At 49.1% G+C, this 19,102-nt stretch overlaps 1 protein-coding gene across 2 annotated transcripts in view; it reads right to left on the minus strand.

Moving 5' to 3' along the window:
- Positions 1 to 16,274: 16,274 nt before the first annotated feature.
- Positions 16,275 to 19,102, minus strand: part of ELAVL1 (ELAV like RNA binding protein 1) — a 41,513-nt gene continuing 38,685 nt past the window's right edge. For both annotated transcript variants that reach the window (XM_068156409.1, XM_068156408.1), the window contains one exon: positions 16,275 to 18,479. In XM_068156409.1, coding sequence (XP_068012510.1) covers positions 18,155 to 18,479 — 325 coding nt within the window. In that variant the 3' untranslated portion in view covers positions 16,275 to 18,154. The remainder of the gene's footprint in view (positions 18,480 to 19,102) is intronic.

The raw sequence follows: 19,102 nt of genomic DNA on the forward strand, positions 1-19,102 counted from the left end.
CATCCTTGGGGTGGCACCATCCCAGCCTCACCAAGGGAGAACATTAACACCCAGCAGCAGAGAACGACAGCCTCGAGAACTGAAACTGAAAGCAGCCAGGCACCCACTCGAACATCAGCACAGCTTTAGAGCTGGGCACAAAGAACGAAAACCTAGCAGGGGGTGAGGGACAAGGGATTTCCAGCAGAGATTTCTACAAGTCCAGAAAGCAGCAGAAAGTTCCTAGACACCAGCTGAAGGAGTTTTATTCTGTCCTGGTTATATTCAGGAGCACCATGACTGGAGGGAGGCAGTGATGTGTGCTCCACAGCAGGCAAACCAAAGCATCTTGCTCAGCAGACTGGAAACAACCAATTATCCCCTAAAAAAGGTCAGGCAAGATTCAGTCCTACTGACTGATGCAAGCACATGGCATGTTAGGCTGCTCCAGATACCTGGAAGAACAAAACAAAGTGCCTCTCTCCATCTAATGGAGCATGAAGCCCTGCCTGCTACACTTCCATGCAAGTGGAGATGTAGAGCACACACTGAGCACACTCTGAGCTCTGCTGCACAGGGCTCCAAACACAGGATTTCTCCCATGGAAATATCTTCCTCCCAAGTGTAAACTGCTCAGCTGACACTGGGATACAGGTCCCCCAGGTCCATAAACCTGTAATAAATTCAGAGAGCAGCTGGGAAAAGGAACCTGGTTGTTAAGGCTCCACTGAGGGGAACAAAAAGTCAGACAGCTGCTTCCAAAAACTGCAATCCCTGTCAAAAAGATTCATTGCTCCTGTGGTTATTGAACAAAAGCTGAAGCAGCCCTTGGCTTTGTGGTACCTCCCAAATCCTGGCAGAAAATCCAGCAGTTTGGCTGTGCTTTGGGAATGCCACTTCACCCTGGGCTTGGTGCTCAGGGATGTGACTCACCACAAGCACAAAGCTTAAAGGAGCCTGCAGCAGACCCTCAGCTGGAGGGGAAGCTTCACACAAGGGCCAGGATCGAGCTGCCCTGACCTCAAAGAGCAGATTCATTTCCATGCTGCTAGAGGTTTTCCAAAGCATAAACGGTTTCTACAGATCAGAAGCTATAAAAGTGATGACTTTTGATCAGGGACATCCACTTTGATGTTGTACCTCTCGAGGGTGTGCAAATGGAGGGAGCGAAGCAGAGCAGCAGCCCGGCACCCGAGAGAGACAGGCAGCAGAGAGCGCTGTGACCTCCCCTTTGCTCACGGCAAGATGCACCTCGGGTTGAGGCTAGTGAAGCTGAAGAGAGCAGAACTCGGCACGGTAGCACCTGGCAAACTAAGATGAAAGCAATGGATGTGAAACCAGCCCCAGACTCCCTATCTGAAACAAAAAATGGAGCTTTCAAATGACTCTGAGCAAGGTTTCGAGAAGAACTCTCTGAACATGCCACTCCACGAGGTTTGAAAGTCTTTATTTCATCTGTGAAACACCAGGTTCCTCTGTCCAGCTTCCCAGAGCAGCCCCAAGCAGCACACATGGCTTAGCTACCTCCTTCTGACCCCTTCTTTACTTCCATCAGCAGCAGAATCCTAAAGTCTCCTTTACCAGGAAATGCCTCCCTAGGGAACATGTGCTGGGAGTTCTCTGGGTCTGCCTCCTCCCTTCTGATTCCCTGGATGTATTTCTTTCCTTGAGGAGTTTCTGGGTTTAGTTGCTAACTGGTAACACTTCACTCTGAACTGCAGACAGCTGCTTCTCAGCACCACACAGCAGTTCCCTTGCTGTGTAGCTCAGCAGCTCCTACAGTAGATGCAGCAGAAGCCACTCCAGGGTGTGGCAGTGCTGCTGCTCGGAGCATCCTCTGCCAACTGCTTCCCAAGGGCCCACATCTACTTCAGAAACTCTTCATGCAGTGGCAAAGCACATCTGGAACAATGCTGAGCACCCAGGTTTATGTTTGGATAGCAAATCACCAGAGAGAAAGGCACAGTCCAGAGACATCTGATGGGGTCTCTGCCTGGGGCTGGACAAGCCTGGGCACTGTGCTGCCCTTCACTGTCTGACACTCTCCAGGTGCAAACTTCCCAGGCCTCCAGCACGAGGAGGGAGCTGTACCCCCTGGGTAAAGTGTTCCACAATCCCTACAGGAGGCAGCTGGCCTGGTGCCAGTGCAGAAGTGCTGCCATCTGGCTGGGCAGCACACACTTACCTTTGCCCTCCAGATGGTGCAAGTCTCGTTTCAACCACACATGTGCTGTGGTCAGCAGCCAGAGACAAGCACCTCCATGAGCAGTGAGCCTCATGCATTCTAGGAGCAGAGGAGTTGTCTTCTGAAGTCTTTTACTGCTGGGCTTAGTGTTAAGAGTTTTAATGGCTTGAGTCCACAGGATGGGTCCCACTCTACCTCACGCACCTGAGCAGAGAGATCTTTACAGTGTTGAGCCTTCAGACCCTGAGGACCATATTTTGCCTTTGACTTCGAGACACAAACTACCCAGACTCTAGCTTGACACAGACAGGAAAGAAGAACAGGGCTGAAACATTGCACCCAACCCCAAACTTGCTGCTTCACTTACCTTGCTATCTCACCTCAGAGATCTTCTACTCACTCTCCTTCCTTGAGCAGAACCACAACAAAATGGATCTTTGGTCATTCTCCTCCTGGTTTCCCTTTCAAACCTCCTGGAGTCTTCAATCATCTGCAAAGCATTACCTTAGCCATGCTCTGGGTGACACCAGCAGTGTGACCCCACCTTCAGAAAGCTCTTTGGTTTAGGCATCTCAACTCCATTCTGCTGACTGCTCTCCAAATGCCAAACAGTTAAATGCTGAATGCAGACAGACAGGGACCTGTTGGGGTAGGGCAGGAGGGCCACAAAAATGAACCAAGGGCAGAAAGCCTTTTGCTGCGAGGCCAGGCTGAGAGTTGGGCTAGTGCAGCCTGGAGAAGGCTCCAGGGAGAACTTCTGGTGGCCTTTCAGTAGTTCAAATGATCATCAGAAAGCTGGGGAGAGATTTTTTAGCAGAGCCTTTTGGGGCAGGAGTAGGGGTGATGGTGTGGAACTAAGAGGGAGATTCAGCCTGGAGAGAAGGAATTATTTTATGCTGAGGGTGGTGAGACCCTGGCACAGGCTGCTCAGAGGTGGAATGTGGTACTCTTAGGCTATGCCTTTAAAAGTTTTTTACAGCTCTTGGGCAGAAAATTAGGAGAAGTTAAATAAATCACTATTAAGTGTGAAAAGGAAAATAAAGCTAATTCTAAACAATCCCACTGGAGAGAGAGCTACCATAAGACTGGATGGACCACAACAATTCCTCCTTCTTGTCTCTTCTCACTTCATTGCTCTGGAGAGATGTTCAATCCCTTTATTGATGATCTGGATGAGTGGTTTGAGTCCATCATAAGTTTGCAGATGACACCAAGTTAGGAGCAGGAGTCAATCTGTTGGAGGATAGGAGGGCCCTGCAGAGGGACCTTGACAGTCTGGATGGGTGGGCAGAGGCCAATGGGATGAGATTTACCAAGGCCAAGTGCCAGGGTCTACACTTTGGCCACAACAACCCCAAGCAGCACTATAGGCTGGGGACAGAGTGGCTGGAGGGCAGCCAGGCAGAAAGGAGGTGCTGGTAGATAGTAGGCTGAATGTGAGCCAGCAGTGTGCCCAGGTGGCCAGGAGAGCCAATGGCATCCTGACCTGTATCAGGAATAGTGTGGCCAGCAAGACAAGGGAGGTTATTCCTTCCCTGTACTCAGCATTGGTCAGGCCACACCTTGAGTACTGTGTCCAGTTCTGGGCTCTTCAATTCAAGAGAGATGTTGAGGTACTGGAATGTGTCCAGAGAAGGAGAGGGGCCCAGAACACAGCCCTGTGAGGAGAGGCTGAGGGAGCTGGGGGTGTTTAGCCTGGAGGAGGCTCACTGCTGTCTACAACTACCTGAAGGGAGGTTGGAGCCAGGTGGGGGTCGGTCTGTTCTCCCAGGCACCCAGCACCAGAACAAGAGGATGCAGTCTCAAGCTGTGCCAGGGGAGGTACAGGCTGGATATTAGGAGCAAGTTCTTCACAGAGAGAGCGATTTGCCATTGCAATGGGCTGCCCAGGGAGGTGGTGGAGTCTCTGGAGCTCTTCAAGAAAAGCCTGGATGAGGCACTTAGTGCCATGAACTAGTTGATTGGATAGGGCTGGGTGATAGGTTGGACTGGATCATCTTGGAGGCTTCTTCCACCTGGGCTGACTCTATGATTCTGACTTGCTTCTGCTGGACCTTAGCTGCCTTGTTTTGGTTAAGTCTAATAGCAACTTTCTTTGCTCCTTTCTCCCTTCTTTGTACAGGGCAGTAGGGATGGGACAGAAAAAGGAGAAGCTGGTAGCTTCCCCTGCTGTCTCTGACCAGGGGAGCTCTTGTGCTGCTTGTTAGTTGTAACTATCTGTAAATACTGCAAATCCTGGATATTCAGTACACAGCCATTGCACTCCATTGCAGATTGCAGTGTTGCCTGTAAACACAGCTTTCCTTTGCTTCCAGCTGAGCTGGTCTGGCAAAGTTCATGTCCAGGGGAAAATTTCAACTCACCACATGGGAGCTGTCCCATCCCTGGCACCATTCCAGGTCAGGTTGTTCAGGGCTCTGAGCAACCTGCTTTAGTTGCAGATGTCCCTGCTGGCTGCAGGGGTTGGACTGGATGAGCTTTAAAGGTCCCTTCCCACCCAAACCTGACTGACTCCATAAATGCTCTTTGCACCTGTGGCCTGGCTGACAGCTCCAGCCACACTGAATTTTTCACAGTTCTGCTCCCACTGCCACCAAGCCTCCAGCTCTGACCTCTGTTGGTTTCTGCTGCTCACACCCTGGCAATTCTTCCCAAGAGGATACCTGCACCCAGTCACCTATTGGCCACTTATTAGCTGCTCTTTAAGATGCTTTCTTCACACCTGAGCACCAACCTGCACATCCTACAGGTGAAGTCTGAAGCAGGACATACACCATCAATCCTCACCCTTTGATCCCTTGTTTGTAACTACAATTACAAAAGCAGAACTCTCTGCACTCATCCACTCCATCACTTTTTCAACCAGGTACCAAAAACACAGGCAGGGAACTGGTGTTTGTCTTCCTGGAGACCTCAGTAGTATCACCTTCTGAATCTGCAATCACACACCTCCCTCTCCCCTTCCATGTCATGATCCAGCAAAAGCAGCAGCTCAGTGAGCAGGAGCCAAGTGCAGCCTCACAGCTTGGAGGCAGGAGTTGATCTGTTAGAGGGTAAGAGAGTTCTGCAGAGGGACCTTGCCAGGCTAAACAGATGGGGAGAGTCCAATGGCATGAGTCTGGAACACTGTGTGCAGTTTTGGGTTCCCCAGTTCAAGAGAGAAAGGAATCTGCTGGATAGAGTCCAGTGGAGGCTACAAGGAGGATGAGGGACTGGAACATCTCTGCTGTAATGAAAGACTGAGAGTCCTGGGGCTGGTTAGTCTGGAGAAGAGAAGGCCGAGAGGGGATCTGATCCATGTCTATAAATATGAGGGGAGGAGGGGGGCAGGATGAAGGAGCCAGGCTCTCTTCACTGATGCCCAGTGCCAGGACAAGGGGCAATGGACACAAACTGGCCAAGAGCTGAGCTGGTCCCACTCCAGCACCTGTGCTACAGAGAGCTAAAACATTTCTGGGCAAAGCCCTTTCACCCTTGCTCTCAGCAGGGTGTCACAACTCTTTTCCTCCTTTAGATGGTGCACCAAAAGCTTGCTTAGGGATAGATGCTGACCTTCCTCCCTAGGCAAAGCAGTGCAATGGGTCAGATCTCCCACTCCAACAGCTCCCCAACCCCACACAGAGCACAACCAGCAGCACTCCTACAGATACCTTCCCTGACACCCAGCAGCCATGGGAGCGTCATGGAGTTACTCTTTGCAGGAGTGTTTCACACATTGTCAGACTGCCCTAACCTCACCAACTGAAGTCTGTCCTTCCCCCTTCTTGCTCTCCCCTGTGCAGTTTGCAGGACTCCCTCAGCTAAACCCAGAACGTGAGCTAACAAAGGAGCTGGGAAATCTGATCCTGTGCAGCAGGCACTGGAGCTGCTCTAAGGGCAGTATTTGTGATGTGAAGGTGCAGAGGGCATGCTCAGGGCAAGCCTTCCTTCAGCAAGGCCCCAGGCAGCCCCAACAGCACAGGAAGGTCACACACTGCCCAGCTGAGGGTGCTGGACACTGAGACATGAGAAATGCACAAAGCTTCCAAACAAGACTCCCAGCTTGTACTGCCTTTGAGAACTGCTGTGTTTGAGTAACACAAGCTGGAAAGCAGGGCAGCCAGAAGGCTCCCAGGGAACTACTACTGCACTGGAGCCTTTCCAGCCCAGGAACCAAACCACTGGTGCATGCCTGTGAGCTGGCTGAGTGATCAAACAAGCCACAAACCTCCACTTGCCTTCTTCAGAAAGCTGCACTTAAGACACGTGGGCAAGGCCTGAATGTGCTTTATCTAAGCTGGCAAAGCAGCCATGCCCTCTCCTGGAATGCAGTGCCAGGGGTGTGGGAGTGGCGCCTGGCAGTGCAGCTCAGGCAGCAGTGCTGTGCCAGGGCAGTCACTGCCAGCTCACTAGAACCAGAGTCCTTCTCCAGGCTGAATTGGCTTCCTTCCTCCAGTCCTGCAGCAAGAAAGGATTACAACATTAAGACCATGAAGCATGGCAAAAACAGAGAGGGAGGAACCCAGCAAGTGTGACTTATACCATAATGAAAGGGATGTCAGGAGCCACTGACTCCCAGAGGAGGGGCAGCATTTTGCCCAGAGGGAGAAGTGCTGGAAGTGCTCCCCAAGGAGCAGTGATGTGGTGCACTCCAGGAGCACTGCTGAGGAGCACCCAGATGCAGCACACAGGCATGGGGCCAGCTGCTGGGTGTTTCAGTACAAACTCCAGAAAGCTTTGGCTGTGCAGTGTTCACCTGGCAGCAGATGAATTTTCTGAGGCTACCACAGCTCTGTCCCACCAGCCCCTGCATCTCAGGAAGCCTCACAAGACCTTGGATTTTTAAGGCTCTTTGCAAGAGTTCCCTCTGCACTATGCAGGGCTGGGGCCTGGCAGGAATGTGCATGCAGAAGGCTGGTACAGATCATGGGGGTGTCCTCATCGAGGTACCCACAAAGGCAGTCTCCATCCATTGCAATGCACAGAGAGCAGCTGTGTGCACACAGAAGGCTCTGAACACAGGACTGTCTGCAGGGTCTCCTGGAAAGCAGCAGCAGGAGGTGGAGCAAGACAGATGGTAACCAAGATGTCCATCCCAAATTTGGTAAGCTGGATTACACTGAGACCAAACCACTTGTGCCATGACTCCAGAGGAGCACAGAAGCTTACTTACCACAGCTGCATGCAGGCTCCAGTACAGCCCTGAGGTCCCCAGGGTGAAGCCTGCTGCTTCCACTACATCTCAGCTGGAGCCTGCTGAAGCCTATGAGGAGGCAGCTCAGCACTGTTCATACTGACTCAGCATTGCTCCTATGCCAAGCAATTTCTGCTTTGCTCTCCTTTACCATCTCTGTAGCATGCACAGGCTGGACTTGGGGGCAGAATCTGTTCCAACACATTCAAGCAGAATTTCAGTTAAAGTTGAGTCCAACAGCTCCACTGATACCTACTCAAAGAGTACAGGAAGCCCCCAACTCCTTGTTGTTCAACCCTGTGAAGTTATTTCAAGCTGTAGTTTAAGCTGAGAACATGCTCCTGAGGAAGTGCCCCAGCTCCAGCTCTGCAAAGATGTTAACCTGTTCTGAAAAGCTTTAGATCCAACTCAAACAGGGGAAAGCTGATTTCAAACCAAGCCAAATATCACCTAAAACAATAAGTGTTGCAAAGAGGAACCATCTGCCAGGGAGATGGCAGCAGAAGTTATGTTTTAACCAGATTCAAAATGCCATCTTCAGTTCACTGCTTCTCCAGGTTGTGTGTCACAGTGCAAAGAGTGAAACCTGGCTCTGGGCTCAGCTGCACAGCTCTCACACACACAAATGCTCCACTGTTTCTTCCAGGCATGCTGCTGTGAAGCAAATGATAAATGGAAGACAGCTTAAGGAAGAGGAAGGGAGCTTCAAAATAGTGAAGCAGCAAAAGGAAAGCAGACAGCAGAGCTACAGGCTGGGCTGCTCTGACAGTGTGCTGGAGAAGCAAAGGGAGAGTGAAGGGAGGAGGGGGTGGGATGGTGACCAAGGTTCAGGTGCTTGCCTGAAGAGTTTCTCTTCCTGCTACTGCTGGAGGCAAAATCCTGAGCTACACACACCATGAAGACAACCCAGGGGACATTCCTTACACTAATGTGCTTCCAGGTCAGTTTGTTAGGGGTTTTAGAGACAGGAAATACAGAAGGAAATACAAAGCCAGGATGAAATCCTTGCTCCTTGGCTCCTGACATGGAAACCAAGGCACTTCAATGTTTATTTTTTTGGCCCCCCCCCCTCCAGTACTGCAGAAGTGAAGGAAGTGAATTTTAACAGCAGGGGAGTCCAAGAGTCCCCACAGCTGAGCAAGTGGGGGAAGAGTCTATGTCCAGGGAGTCTGATGGAAAACCCAACAGTGATCAGAAGCAGTCTGTGAATGGAGTCACACAGGACTAGCATGTGGGGGGAGGAGGAATGGAGAAGTTTGTCCAGCTCCATCCAGAGGAGAAAGGCTTCAAGTTCTGTACTGGTGAGTCAAAGCATTCCTGATTACAGCAGATGCTGCACACTCAGTGATGTTATTAGGTTGGTAGCAACCAAAAATAGTCCTCTCTGCTCTTTACCAGCTCAGCACAGAGAAGCAGCTCAAGCTGAGAGGCTCAGCAGGGCTCTGGGCAACCTGCTCTAGTTGAGGATTCCCTACTGACTGTGGGGGGCTGGGGTGAAGAAGGCAGAAGAAGGGGGCTTGGACTTGATGACCTTTGGAGGTCCCTTCCAACCCAGACCATTCTATGATCCTATCAGTTGGTGACCAGTGCTGGACTCAGCAGTTTCCATACCAAGACCAGTAACTGCAAACCCGGTTTGCCACTGCACCAAGATGCCAAAGCCAATGCAGCACCACATCCATTCCCTAGTTATCACCTCAGGCTCTGCTCTTATTTTACAGCCCTTTGCACACTCAAGTCATTAAGATAAGAGAAAAATCAGAGGCAGTGCCTCCAAGGCAGGATCATGAACCCAGCTCTCACAGATGGGTAATTTGTAACTGCAGAACACAGCAAGGAGGCTGCTGAAACACACCAGGAGCCAAGTGATTTATCAAAGCTTTCAAAACTTGTGTTGGTGAAAACCAGAAGCCCTTGTCAAGATCCTGTGCAGAGCTAGCAGCAGCACACAAGCCCTTCCTGACTGCCAGGACAAGGTTTCTGCAGCATTTCTCACAAAGGTCACTTCCAGTACCTCCCCAGGGCCGGGTGCCTGTCCTGCCTCACAGCCACAGCTGTACCAAAGGAGCTGGGGCAGCCTCCTGAGCTCGCAGCTCAGGGCTGGCTCATTCAAGAGCTCTTTTCAACCATTCCAACACATCTGGGGACAGTGCTGCTGGGCTTTGCTTTTGGTTTAATCAGGATGAACAACAGGTGGTGAAGAGAACTGAGGGTTTTTATCCCCCCTTGAAAAACAAAAGGCAACCATGCACCTCCCTTTAATTCCATCTCTCTACCAAGGCTACAGGTAAGAAACTCTTTAGTGGAGCCAAATCATCAACAGGACTCAGATTCTTCTGAGACAAAAAGTCAAACTCCAAATTGCACAACAACAATCCAATTCCTGCAGGGAAAAGAAGACAAAATGTAAGCAATTAAGTAAAAGCCTCAAGTGGCATGTGGAGTACATCACCTTTCAGCAGGGATCACTGCAGTGCACGATTGGCATGTTCCAGACAAGGACCCAACAAAGCCAGGCACAGACACGGGGCAGAAGTTCAGAGCTCCTCTGCACTACCGACAGAGCCCTCCGTGGAAGGATGATGGACACTAGCCTCAGGAGCTAGGTGCTGCTTCATTTCATTGTGAAAACACCATGTAGAAAAGAAAGCTCAGCATTGCCATCCACAGGCTTGTACAAAGCTGCTGCTGCTGCTGCAGTCAACAAAGCTCAGAGCTGTTTCAAGAGGAAACTTCCCAATCTTTCCAGGTCGCTCCCCCAAAAAAAAATAATACAAGTATCACAGCAGAAAATCCCTGAGGGCTTGAAGTGAAGCACAAGCAAAGTGTGGAGTGGGGGGACAGACAGCTCTGCAGTTACTTCTCTCCCAGAAGTGAATTGACAGGAGTGGTCTTGAAAAAAAACAAACACAATGGGATCCAAACTTCGGTTTTAGACATTTGGAAAGCAGTGTCGTACTTTATTTAAAATAAACCCATGTAAAAACAAAGTTTTAAATGAAAGTGGTACCTGAAAAATAAATTATTTGAGATATAAAACAAATCAATAACTTAAAAACACACTAAATATACAAAATATTGAACCATATACTGTACAGTATGGAGAAGAGAGAAAAAAAAGAAAAGGAGAAGAAAAAACAACTTGAGAAACCCTCCTGACCCACCAACAGGCTTCGTTCATAGACCCAGGGTTACAGAAGTCAAGGGGAAAGCAACTGAAGGGAAGGACTAGAAGTACAGGGGTTGTTCCAAATCACTGGCTCAAAGCAAGGCTTAAGCCCAATTTAGGCTCCAAAAGTCTCAAGGCTGAGTTTCTTCTCAATGACCGAGTGGGAAAAGTTTCTGCTGTACCACTGAAAAGTTGCTCCGAAAGGTTTCAAACCTAAGGCCCAACGGGATGAGAAGCGAGACTCTAAAAGGTGAGCACAAGTTGTTCAATCAAGGTTGCAGGTGGCAGTTCTAATGTCACTGATTTTCCATCATTATCCACCAAAAAAAAAAAACCAAAGCAAATCATTTAAGTGCTGAAATTTCCACTCAACAGAAAAACATTCCTAGCTCCAGCTCTTGTCAGTGCTCTCTCCCAGGTGTGATGCACACCAAACCCCCACGGCTGCAAGAGGGCAGAAAACACACCAGGGCTCAGAGTCAAATCCACTCACTGGGTGCTGTGGTTTGCTTTAGACAGCAGAAAGGCTTCAACTGCTTTTCAAGTGGTGCAGGAGGGAAAAGCAACACCAAAATGTTTGATTTAGTTCTGCTGCAAGGGCGTGCTAGCAAAAAGCCTTCGCAGAAGTGCTGCTGTACCTGACTGACCTCAGAGTGGACCTGAGCTCTGCCAGCTGTCACGGGGCAGTCACCCAGGACAGGCACCAGCTCTGGGGGCACTGGAGAAACTCTGACTCTTTTCACCAACTCTGCATTGTCCCCAGTTAATGAGGAGTAAACCCAATAAGGATTAATAACCACAGGAAGTAAGACCAGGCCTTCAGACCTTCGTATTTGTCAGTGCTATTGTGCTCCTAAGAGCAGGGCTGCAGCAGGACCTCGTCTATGGTACAGACAGACTCTTCTGCTTCCAGAGACTGAAGTACCTCAGGTGATAAAGTCAGTTCGTGGGGTGAGGGGAAAAAAAACCAAACCAAACCAAACCAAAACCAAACAGAAAACCAAACCAAACAAGTGCAGCTCCACGCAGGGAGCTCCAAGGGAACTGTTCCTCATGCTCAATATGCCTTTGGTCCCTTCACTCTACAGCTATTCTCAGGAGCCTAGAAGTAGCAGTGCTACAATCAGGTGCTTCACTGACAGTGTTCCAAAGAATGCATCCCCTCTTTGTGGTCACCTTCTGCCAGAGGCAGCCCCAGAACAAGTTGCTCTGTATTTGACTTGTGATTGAAGCAGGAGAGCTCACAAAGAGCACAGAAACCTCCCACACCTCCTAAGCCTTGGCAGGGGTCTGGCTCAGAGGACCTGATGGCCAGAAATGGTTGATTTGATTGTAAGAGCTCTTTATTTGGCTAAAAAGGTCAATGTGGGGACACTCTCCAAGGTTGGGGTTTTAACCACTTAACTGAACTGGCCCCAAAGCAACTTCAGTTAGTTTAGAATGCACTGACAAAAGCCTCTGCTGAAATGTTTATGGATTCTCTACCTTATTGACCTCACCCAGAACATTAAAGCAACACAAAATGTGTAGTTAATGGTTGAGGAGCTTGGGGACCATTTGTTCCCCAAAATTCCAAAAGCCTGGTTGCCCCTTGCAGTTATTTCTCTGGTTTGGTTTTACCTGCTGCCCATTCCTGCCTACAAATGGAGCTGTGCCAGCCCTCACCAAGAGCTTTAACTGCTTTGGATAAGCAATGACTACAACCTTCAGTGCCCCTACAAAATTAGGTGTCCTCTCCACACCAACACCCTTTGGTCACCTGGGCAAATGGAATGGGCAATGAACAGACCAAGTGGTACTGCAGGGAGCAATGGATCCTGTTTCAGTGGCTTGTGGATCTCTGAATGTTCAGTGGCTTTCGTGCTCTGGTGACACAGATGAAGGCAAACAAAGGGAGAGAGCTGTGGAGACACACCACTGTGGGGATGCTGTTCTGCACAGTGGCATTTCCTGCCTTCTTCCTCCTTGGTTCCAGATCTAGAGCAGAAGCAAAGGGATTGGCACAAGCTCGGCTCAGGAGGCAGTGTTATTAGCTCTGCTGGCTCAGGTCCCCTCCCTCTAGGCAGAAGAGCTGAGCACAGCATCTCAAGTGACCCAGACTCATGGTGATGGAGCTTGAAGAACAAAAATCCCACACTTGGGTACACAGACACCATCTAAAATGGAATCACAAGAGACCTAAACACTAACCTGCTTTGGATCCTGCTCTTTATTGCTGTCCTGCCAATGCCACCGCTGCAGGAGCTGTGCCTGCCACTGCCAGCTGGGGCTGGGCACACTGCACGGCCCCAGCTTCCCTTTCTGCATGGGCTTGGAATCTTCCCTGTCTGCAAAGGCTTCACACAAGGCTTAAGTGTGATCAGATCTGTGCAGTCAGCTTTCTGCAGAGGGCTGAATTCCATTCATAGTGGAAATCTGGGCAACACATGTCAGTTCCTGAGAAGGAACAAAAACTTAGTAAATCAGAGGGGAAAGGCCCAAGTCTGGATGAAGCCTTCAAGGAATTTTTAATGGGACATAACTCAACTTTTTTTTCAGATGCTAAGAGAATCAGGTTGATTTCTCTTTGTTTTTATTCTGTGCAACACAACTAAAGCCCAGGAAATCTTCAGAGAAGTCTGCAGGTGGCATTCAGCCACACTCAGGACAGTTTTGCTCTGAACTAGGCATTGTCTCATTTTGGAGTGAAACTCCACAGTCTTGTAAAGACTCAAGACTGCTCCTGTGAACCTCTGGAAACAGCCCCAAAGCCAGAGTGTGCAGCAGCCATGCCTTGGCCTGAGAAGAACCTTCCTGGAGTCTTACAAAGCAAGAGAGTGGAGGAAAAGATTCCAAGTAAGGGCAGCAGAGCTTCCCCTTCAGAAGCGATGCCAAGATAAAGTCCTACAGCTCCAAGTGACAAAGCAATAACTGAAATAGCAGCAGACAGCTACTGACATTTCCTGAAACACAAAACTGGCCTGAAAAAGACTCAAAGGTCTGGAGGTTGCCCAAGTCCTGACATAGGATCCTGCTCTCACACAGGACATCTTTGTACTGCCACAGGAGCCAAGGCTCAAAGGTGACTGCTGTGCAGCCTGCTCCCAGTCCACAAAGCGAAAGCCCAGGGTGGCTCCCTGCTGCAGAAAGCCACAGCAGCAGAGGCCAGGCTGTGCTCAAGTGCTGAGCAGTCACAGGCACAGGAGAGCTCTGTGAAAGCAGGACAGGTCTGGACAGAAAGCAAACAGCCCAACTGAAGCCTGACACCACGACCTCTGGTCTGGCCATTTGCACTCCCACTTGGCGGCTTGAGCCCAGCTACCCTAAGGGCAGGGCTGAAGAAGCCTTCTCTCACCTCTTCTTTTTAAACATGGGGAGATGGATTTCCCCTTCTGGCACCATATTTGCCTGTGTGATCAACTCAGGGAGTAGAGAAAATGGTGTTGCCTGATGGCAGCTTCAAGAAAGGCAGATGGATGTGCTCAGAAGTGCTGGCACAAACCCCGCGGCTGTCCCCAGAGACATCACAGCTCTCCTCAGCATCTCCACAGCAGACCCTGAAGTGAAGCGTGGCCAGCACCAAGTGCTCTCCTCAGCAATTATCCCTGATCCCTCAGAAGCATGTACCTCAGGGTCTGCTATGGGGCTTCTCCCCTATTCTACAAGGCCCCAAAACACTCCCACTGCAGCGATTTCCTCTGGCACCTTTCCAGTCTGGACCATCAAATCCAGGCCTTTAAAATCTGACATCACATCCTAACCCAACAACCAAGGCCACCTCACATTCTCTACACTGCACCTACTGCACCTCATGACAAATCTCAAGAAACCTCTGCCTTGAGCCAGAACTTTGGCTTCACAAAGATGTTGTAAGCAATGACTGAGAAGTGTCACCTGAAAGACACATCTGGATTTCATCAGCCTGAAGGATGAGAAAGCAGAAGGCAGCTACAGCTTTTCTAAACTCCCTGAGGATTCAGAGGCCAAAACCTCTCTTGAAACAGGACTGTTCCAAGAGGAGCTCTTAAAGAGGGCAAGCTGGATGGGAAGGAAATGAGCTGCTCCTGCTTTCTGGGTAAAAAAACACCTGATGGCAGACTACTTGCAAGTATTGTTACACTTGCAAAAGTTTCCTTCTGGTCTTTACCAGGTGGCTGCATGGGCAGGGAAAGAACACCGAGCACACATGCCCAGGTTTTCCTTGTCTTCTGTTATTTAGACCAAGTATTTGCTGTCACAATGGTACTGCTCAGCCACTATTTCTAGGAGCAGCCCTTGGCCTTTTAGCAGGACTGCTTTGCTCATATAAATTGCCTGCTAACTATTTGCAGAGCAACTAGCAGAAGCTACGATCAGATGTTCCTAAAAGATGTTTCCATCCCCCTGCTGAAACTGCATTTCCTTCCTGTTTAGCAAAGAATGGGAGATGGAAAAATCACCCAAGTGGTGGTCAGATGCCAGTGATGCAAAAAAGCCTCCAAGAGAAGCTTTATTGCAAAAAATTCAAGTGCCAGCTGGTGAGCTGCCAGCAGTGCTGCTGCTGCAGGGGGAATGGGCAGAGGACAGTGTCTGTAAGCACTGCTGAAGCCAAGCCACGCTCAGGCTGTCAGTCACTGGAGGTCTAAACCCCCTCTGATAATACGGCAACTTCCATCTCATTTGAAAAACCAACCTTACAAGAAATAAGGCAAGAGAGAGTGGCAGGGAACTGGAAATGGCTGCAGGGCACTCATGTGGGACAGGGCAGCGTGAGGTTAAGAGGTGGTGAGGGACACTTGGTAGTTCTTGATACTACATAGCTCTGACTTGGGAGGAATCTCCCAAAGGCTTCAGCATCTCTCCCTGCACACAGAAACAAAGCATTCAGTGAAGTGACAAATGAATGGTGAGGAACTGGTGGAAGCATCTGGAACAGCCAGCCAGAAAGCACACTGTGTGGGGTGGGGGTTGGGTGGTTGCTCTGTCACAGGCACCATCCCACTTCTCAAAAGTGGTACTGAACAGGAATGGCAGGAAAGGCAAGGTTGAAAGCAGCAAGAGCAGAAATCCCACTGCCACTCAGTGGGCACAAGCTCCAAGGCAGCAGGAGGCTGCTCACTGTGCCAAGGCCTTCAGTAAGCCAGAGGCAGCTCCAGGAACAGCAGCAGTGTTTCCTAGACAGTGCTGGGGGTGATGGAGATGGGCAGCCAGATCAGCTGCTCTCAGGGCAGCCATGCTGAGCAGACCTCTTTGGGCTGTGCAAGACTGCAGATCCCATTGCAGGAAGAGGAGAAATGACTGTGAGCCAAGGCAAGGACAGCTGGGCACGGAGAGAAAGGAGCAGGCAGCACGGAACAGCCTCTGGAGTCTGAACATCAACTCTGGGACTGATAGAGGTTCACAGAAAAAACAAAGGAGACACTGCAAGAAAACTGCCCCTGACCCCACATCTGCTCTACCTTCTGGTGACTGAACATCAACACCAGAGCTGGAAGCTGCCCAGGCAGTGGTGCCAGCACCCTCACACAGCTTTACCTGAGGAGGAATCCTTTCCAGGTTTCCTCCCCGAGAACACCTGCAGGGTTACATCAGCCTGTGGCACAGCCTCTGTGCGCCAGGTTTGCTGTAGTGCCCTTGTTTCACAGCCCTTTTGTTCTTGTTTTTTTTTCCCCCCCCTTGTGCTCATCTCTCAAAGGAGGAACTTAAAACTCTGAAGAGAGGAACTAGAGCTCCTTAAACCGCTCTTTGAAAGCTGGACGTTTGGTGCAGGACTCAGCAAAAAAACAGAAAATAACAAAACAAAACAAAAGTTGAGCAAAACAAAATCAAATTTAATGTTCTTAAATGCAAAAGTAAAAACAAACCAAAAACACAAAAAAGCAAAAGAAAATTAACAGAAACAGAACAACTCAAAGTTTCAAGGCAGTCTGCAGGAAGAAAAAAAAATAACACCTCAGGGGTGAGGGATTCATCTTTCCATCTACAAATCAAAGGGTTGGGGGTGGTTTTGTTGTTGTTGTTAATATCTAACTTGCAAGTCGTTAAGTACTTTTCTGCTGAGTGTTCAAAGTAGTAAAGCTAAGTTGTCAAAACAAAATCCTAATGAAACAGAACCCAAAAAAAAAACCAAAAAGAAAAAGAGAAGAAGAGTAACAACAAACTCAATCTAGCACTCATTAGAAGGGATGCGAGAAACACAATGCTCAAATGTTTAGAGACCGGGGCGGGGGGGGGGGGGGGGGTTGAGGGGGGGGAGAGAGTTTTGTCTTTACAGAACAGAGCTACCCAAGGGGTTCCAACCCCAAGGATCAGCTCAGGAGCTCACTGTGTGTTATAATGTACCAGTAAGTAGTGCACCATGCATTAGGTATTTGGAGAGAAGAGATTCAGTTGGATGAAGTAGCAACAGAAAATTCACGCTTGGTTTTTTCCTTTATTGGGGAGGGGGTGGGGGGGGGGTGGGGGGGGAGGGTTGGTTGGGGTTTGTTGTTGTTGTTTTTTTATGGAGTTTCATTTTTTGACTCTGAAATCTTCCCAGAGTTTCTTTGAAACTCTTTGGTCCATTCCTATCCAAGTGGGCTTAAAAAAAAAACAAACAAAACCAAAAGGAAACCAAAAGAAACTTGTGTTTCTAAAAACCTGCCAACTGGGACAGCTTGGCCACTGCTCAGTGTGCAACTTACCTCCTCAATGGTGTTAAAAGCTACGCTTGGCATGCTGCTACTTACAAGACCTTGACTTTTTTTGCCCCCCCCAAAGCCTGCTCCCTCAGCTCTATGTGTAGTGATGCAAATGAACAAAATCAAATCGATTAACACAACAAATCAACCCAACTGGCTGGCAAGCTAAACATCGGCATCAGCTCAACTTTGCTTCCGTGCTACTTGAGGCTGGGGGGGCAAAGGGGTAGGGGAAAAGAACTACGTCAAAGAAAAAGAGAAAAGAATAAGAGGAGAAAAAAAAAAACACCCAAACAAACCAGGAAAGGGAAAACAAAAAAATTCAGCCTGCTACTTGTCAGCAAATTCCAGTTTTGGTTTTTTTTTGCAGCCAACATTCCATGGAACAAATGTTAGTCTCATAAGTGAAAGCATGCTTCGGTTTTACCACCATCCTGAGGCTGTCGGTAATGCAATCAGTCTACTGGGGAGATTTCAGGGGGTGAGAGAGGGGGTAAGGGGAGGGGGAGGGAGTAAGTTTGGTTTGGTTGTTGTTGTTTTGACCACGTTTGAAATGAAATAACTTAAAAAGGAACTTAAAAGTTGGTCTAACACGGTGGGATTCTTTTCAAACATTTGAACATGTCAGTTGCATCCCAGCATATAAAAACCTCTTTTTCTCCTCTCCCCACCCCCTCCCCACCTCCCCTCCCCCCCCGCTTCCCCTCCCCCACTCAACTCTTTCTTTCCACTTCTCATTTAGACTAAAGACAAACATTGGTGAAGATTGGCGCGCAGGATGAGTCTTAACACTAAACAACCAAAAATAAAAGGTTCCACTTCTGTCACTCCATTTTTCTTTTAAGCTATTCCATACAAAAAAAAGAAAGGAAAAAAAAAAACCCAAGAACAAAACCAAAACAAAACAAACCCAAAACAAACCAAAAGAAAAGAAAAGGGGGGTGGGGGGGGGAGTTGGGGGAGGGTGGGAAGGGGGGAGAAAAAAACAAAACCAAGAGAGCACGAGCAAGTTATTTGTGGGACTTGTTGGTTTTGAAGGAAACCTGTAAGATTTTGTCCCCCAGGCGGTAGCCATTAAGACTTGCTATGGCCATTGCAGCTTCTTCATAGTTTGTCATGGTCACAAAACCAAAACCTTTGCACTTGTTGGTGTTGAAATCTCGAATGACTTTCACATTGGTAACCGCGCCAAAGGGGCCAAACATCTGCCAGAGGATTCCCTCATCAGCATCTTGCCCAAGGTTGTAGATGAAGATACACCAGCCAGAAGATGCGTTTCCTGGAACATTTACACCAGAAAGCCCACTCATGTGATCTACACCCATGGGAGAGAACCTAGCAAATAAAAAGCACAATATTGCATGTAAAAGTTCAAGTCAATCAAGCAAATGCACTCGAATGGGAAGCAACTGAGAATGAATTATTTGCTACATGGACATCAAAAGTGCCAGAAAGAAATGTTTCCCCATTCAAACTGACAATCAAATTGACAGCTGCCAGGAAAAAAGTGTTACAAATATTCCAACTGCTTTAGCAATAGGGAGCTGGCCTTAGGAACAGGCAGGCAACAGGAGAGTTGCAAGGCAAGATTACATGGTCAGCTTCAGAGGGGCCCTGGGTCCATCTCTGCAGCTCGGCTAGGCTATTCAGAGTGCTCTGGGGCATCAGCGTGGCATCGCTGGAGTGCAGATACCAGGCAATGCCTCCCCAGAGGGCCCGGCTTGCTTCAAGCTGCCCTCAGACCTCTCCCACTTACTTTGCTCAAGGAGCCTGCATCCCAGATCCTCCTTTTCTTGCCCCTAAAATGGCGTGGGGAAGGTTTAGGTCATAGGGTTTCTTTGGCCATTGCTGGGGCGGGGGGTGGGGAGGAGCTGCTTTATTCTTAGGACTAGAGACTGTGTATTAATTTATGTTTCTTTTTGGGGGGAACAGAACAAAACCTGCTCCCTTCCCCACCA

This window comes from Melanerpes formicivorus, unplaced genomic scaffold, assembly GCF_026170545.1.
Source record: "Melanerpes formicivorus ecotype bairdi unplaced genomic scaffold, bMelFor1.0.p_v2 SCAF_34, whole genome shotgun sequence".
NCBI classification, from domain to species: Eukaryota; Metazoa; Chordata; class Aves; order Piciformes; family Picidae; genus Melanerpes; species Melanerpes formicivorus.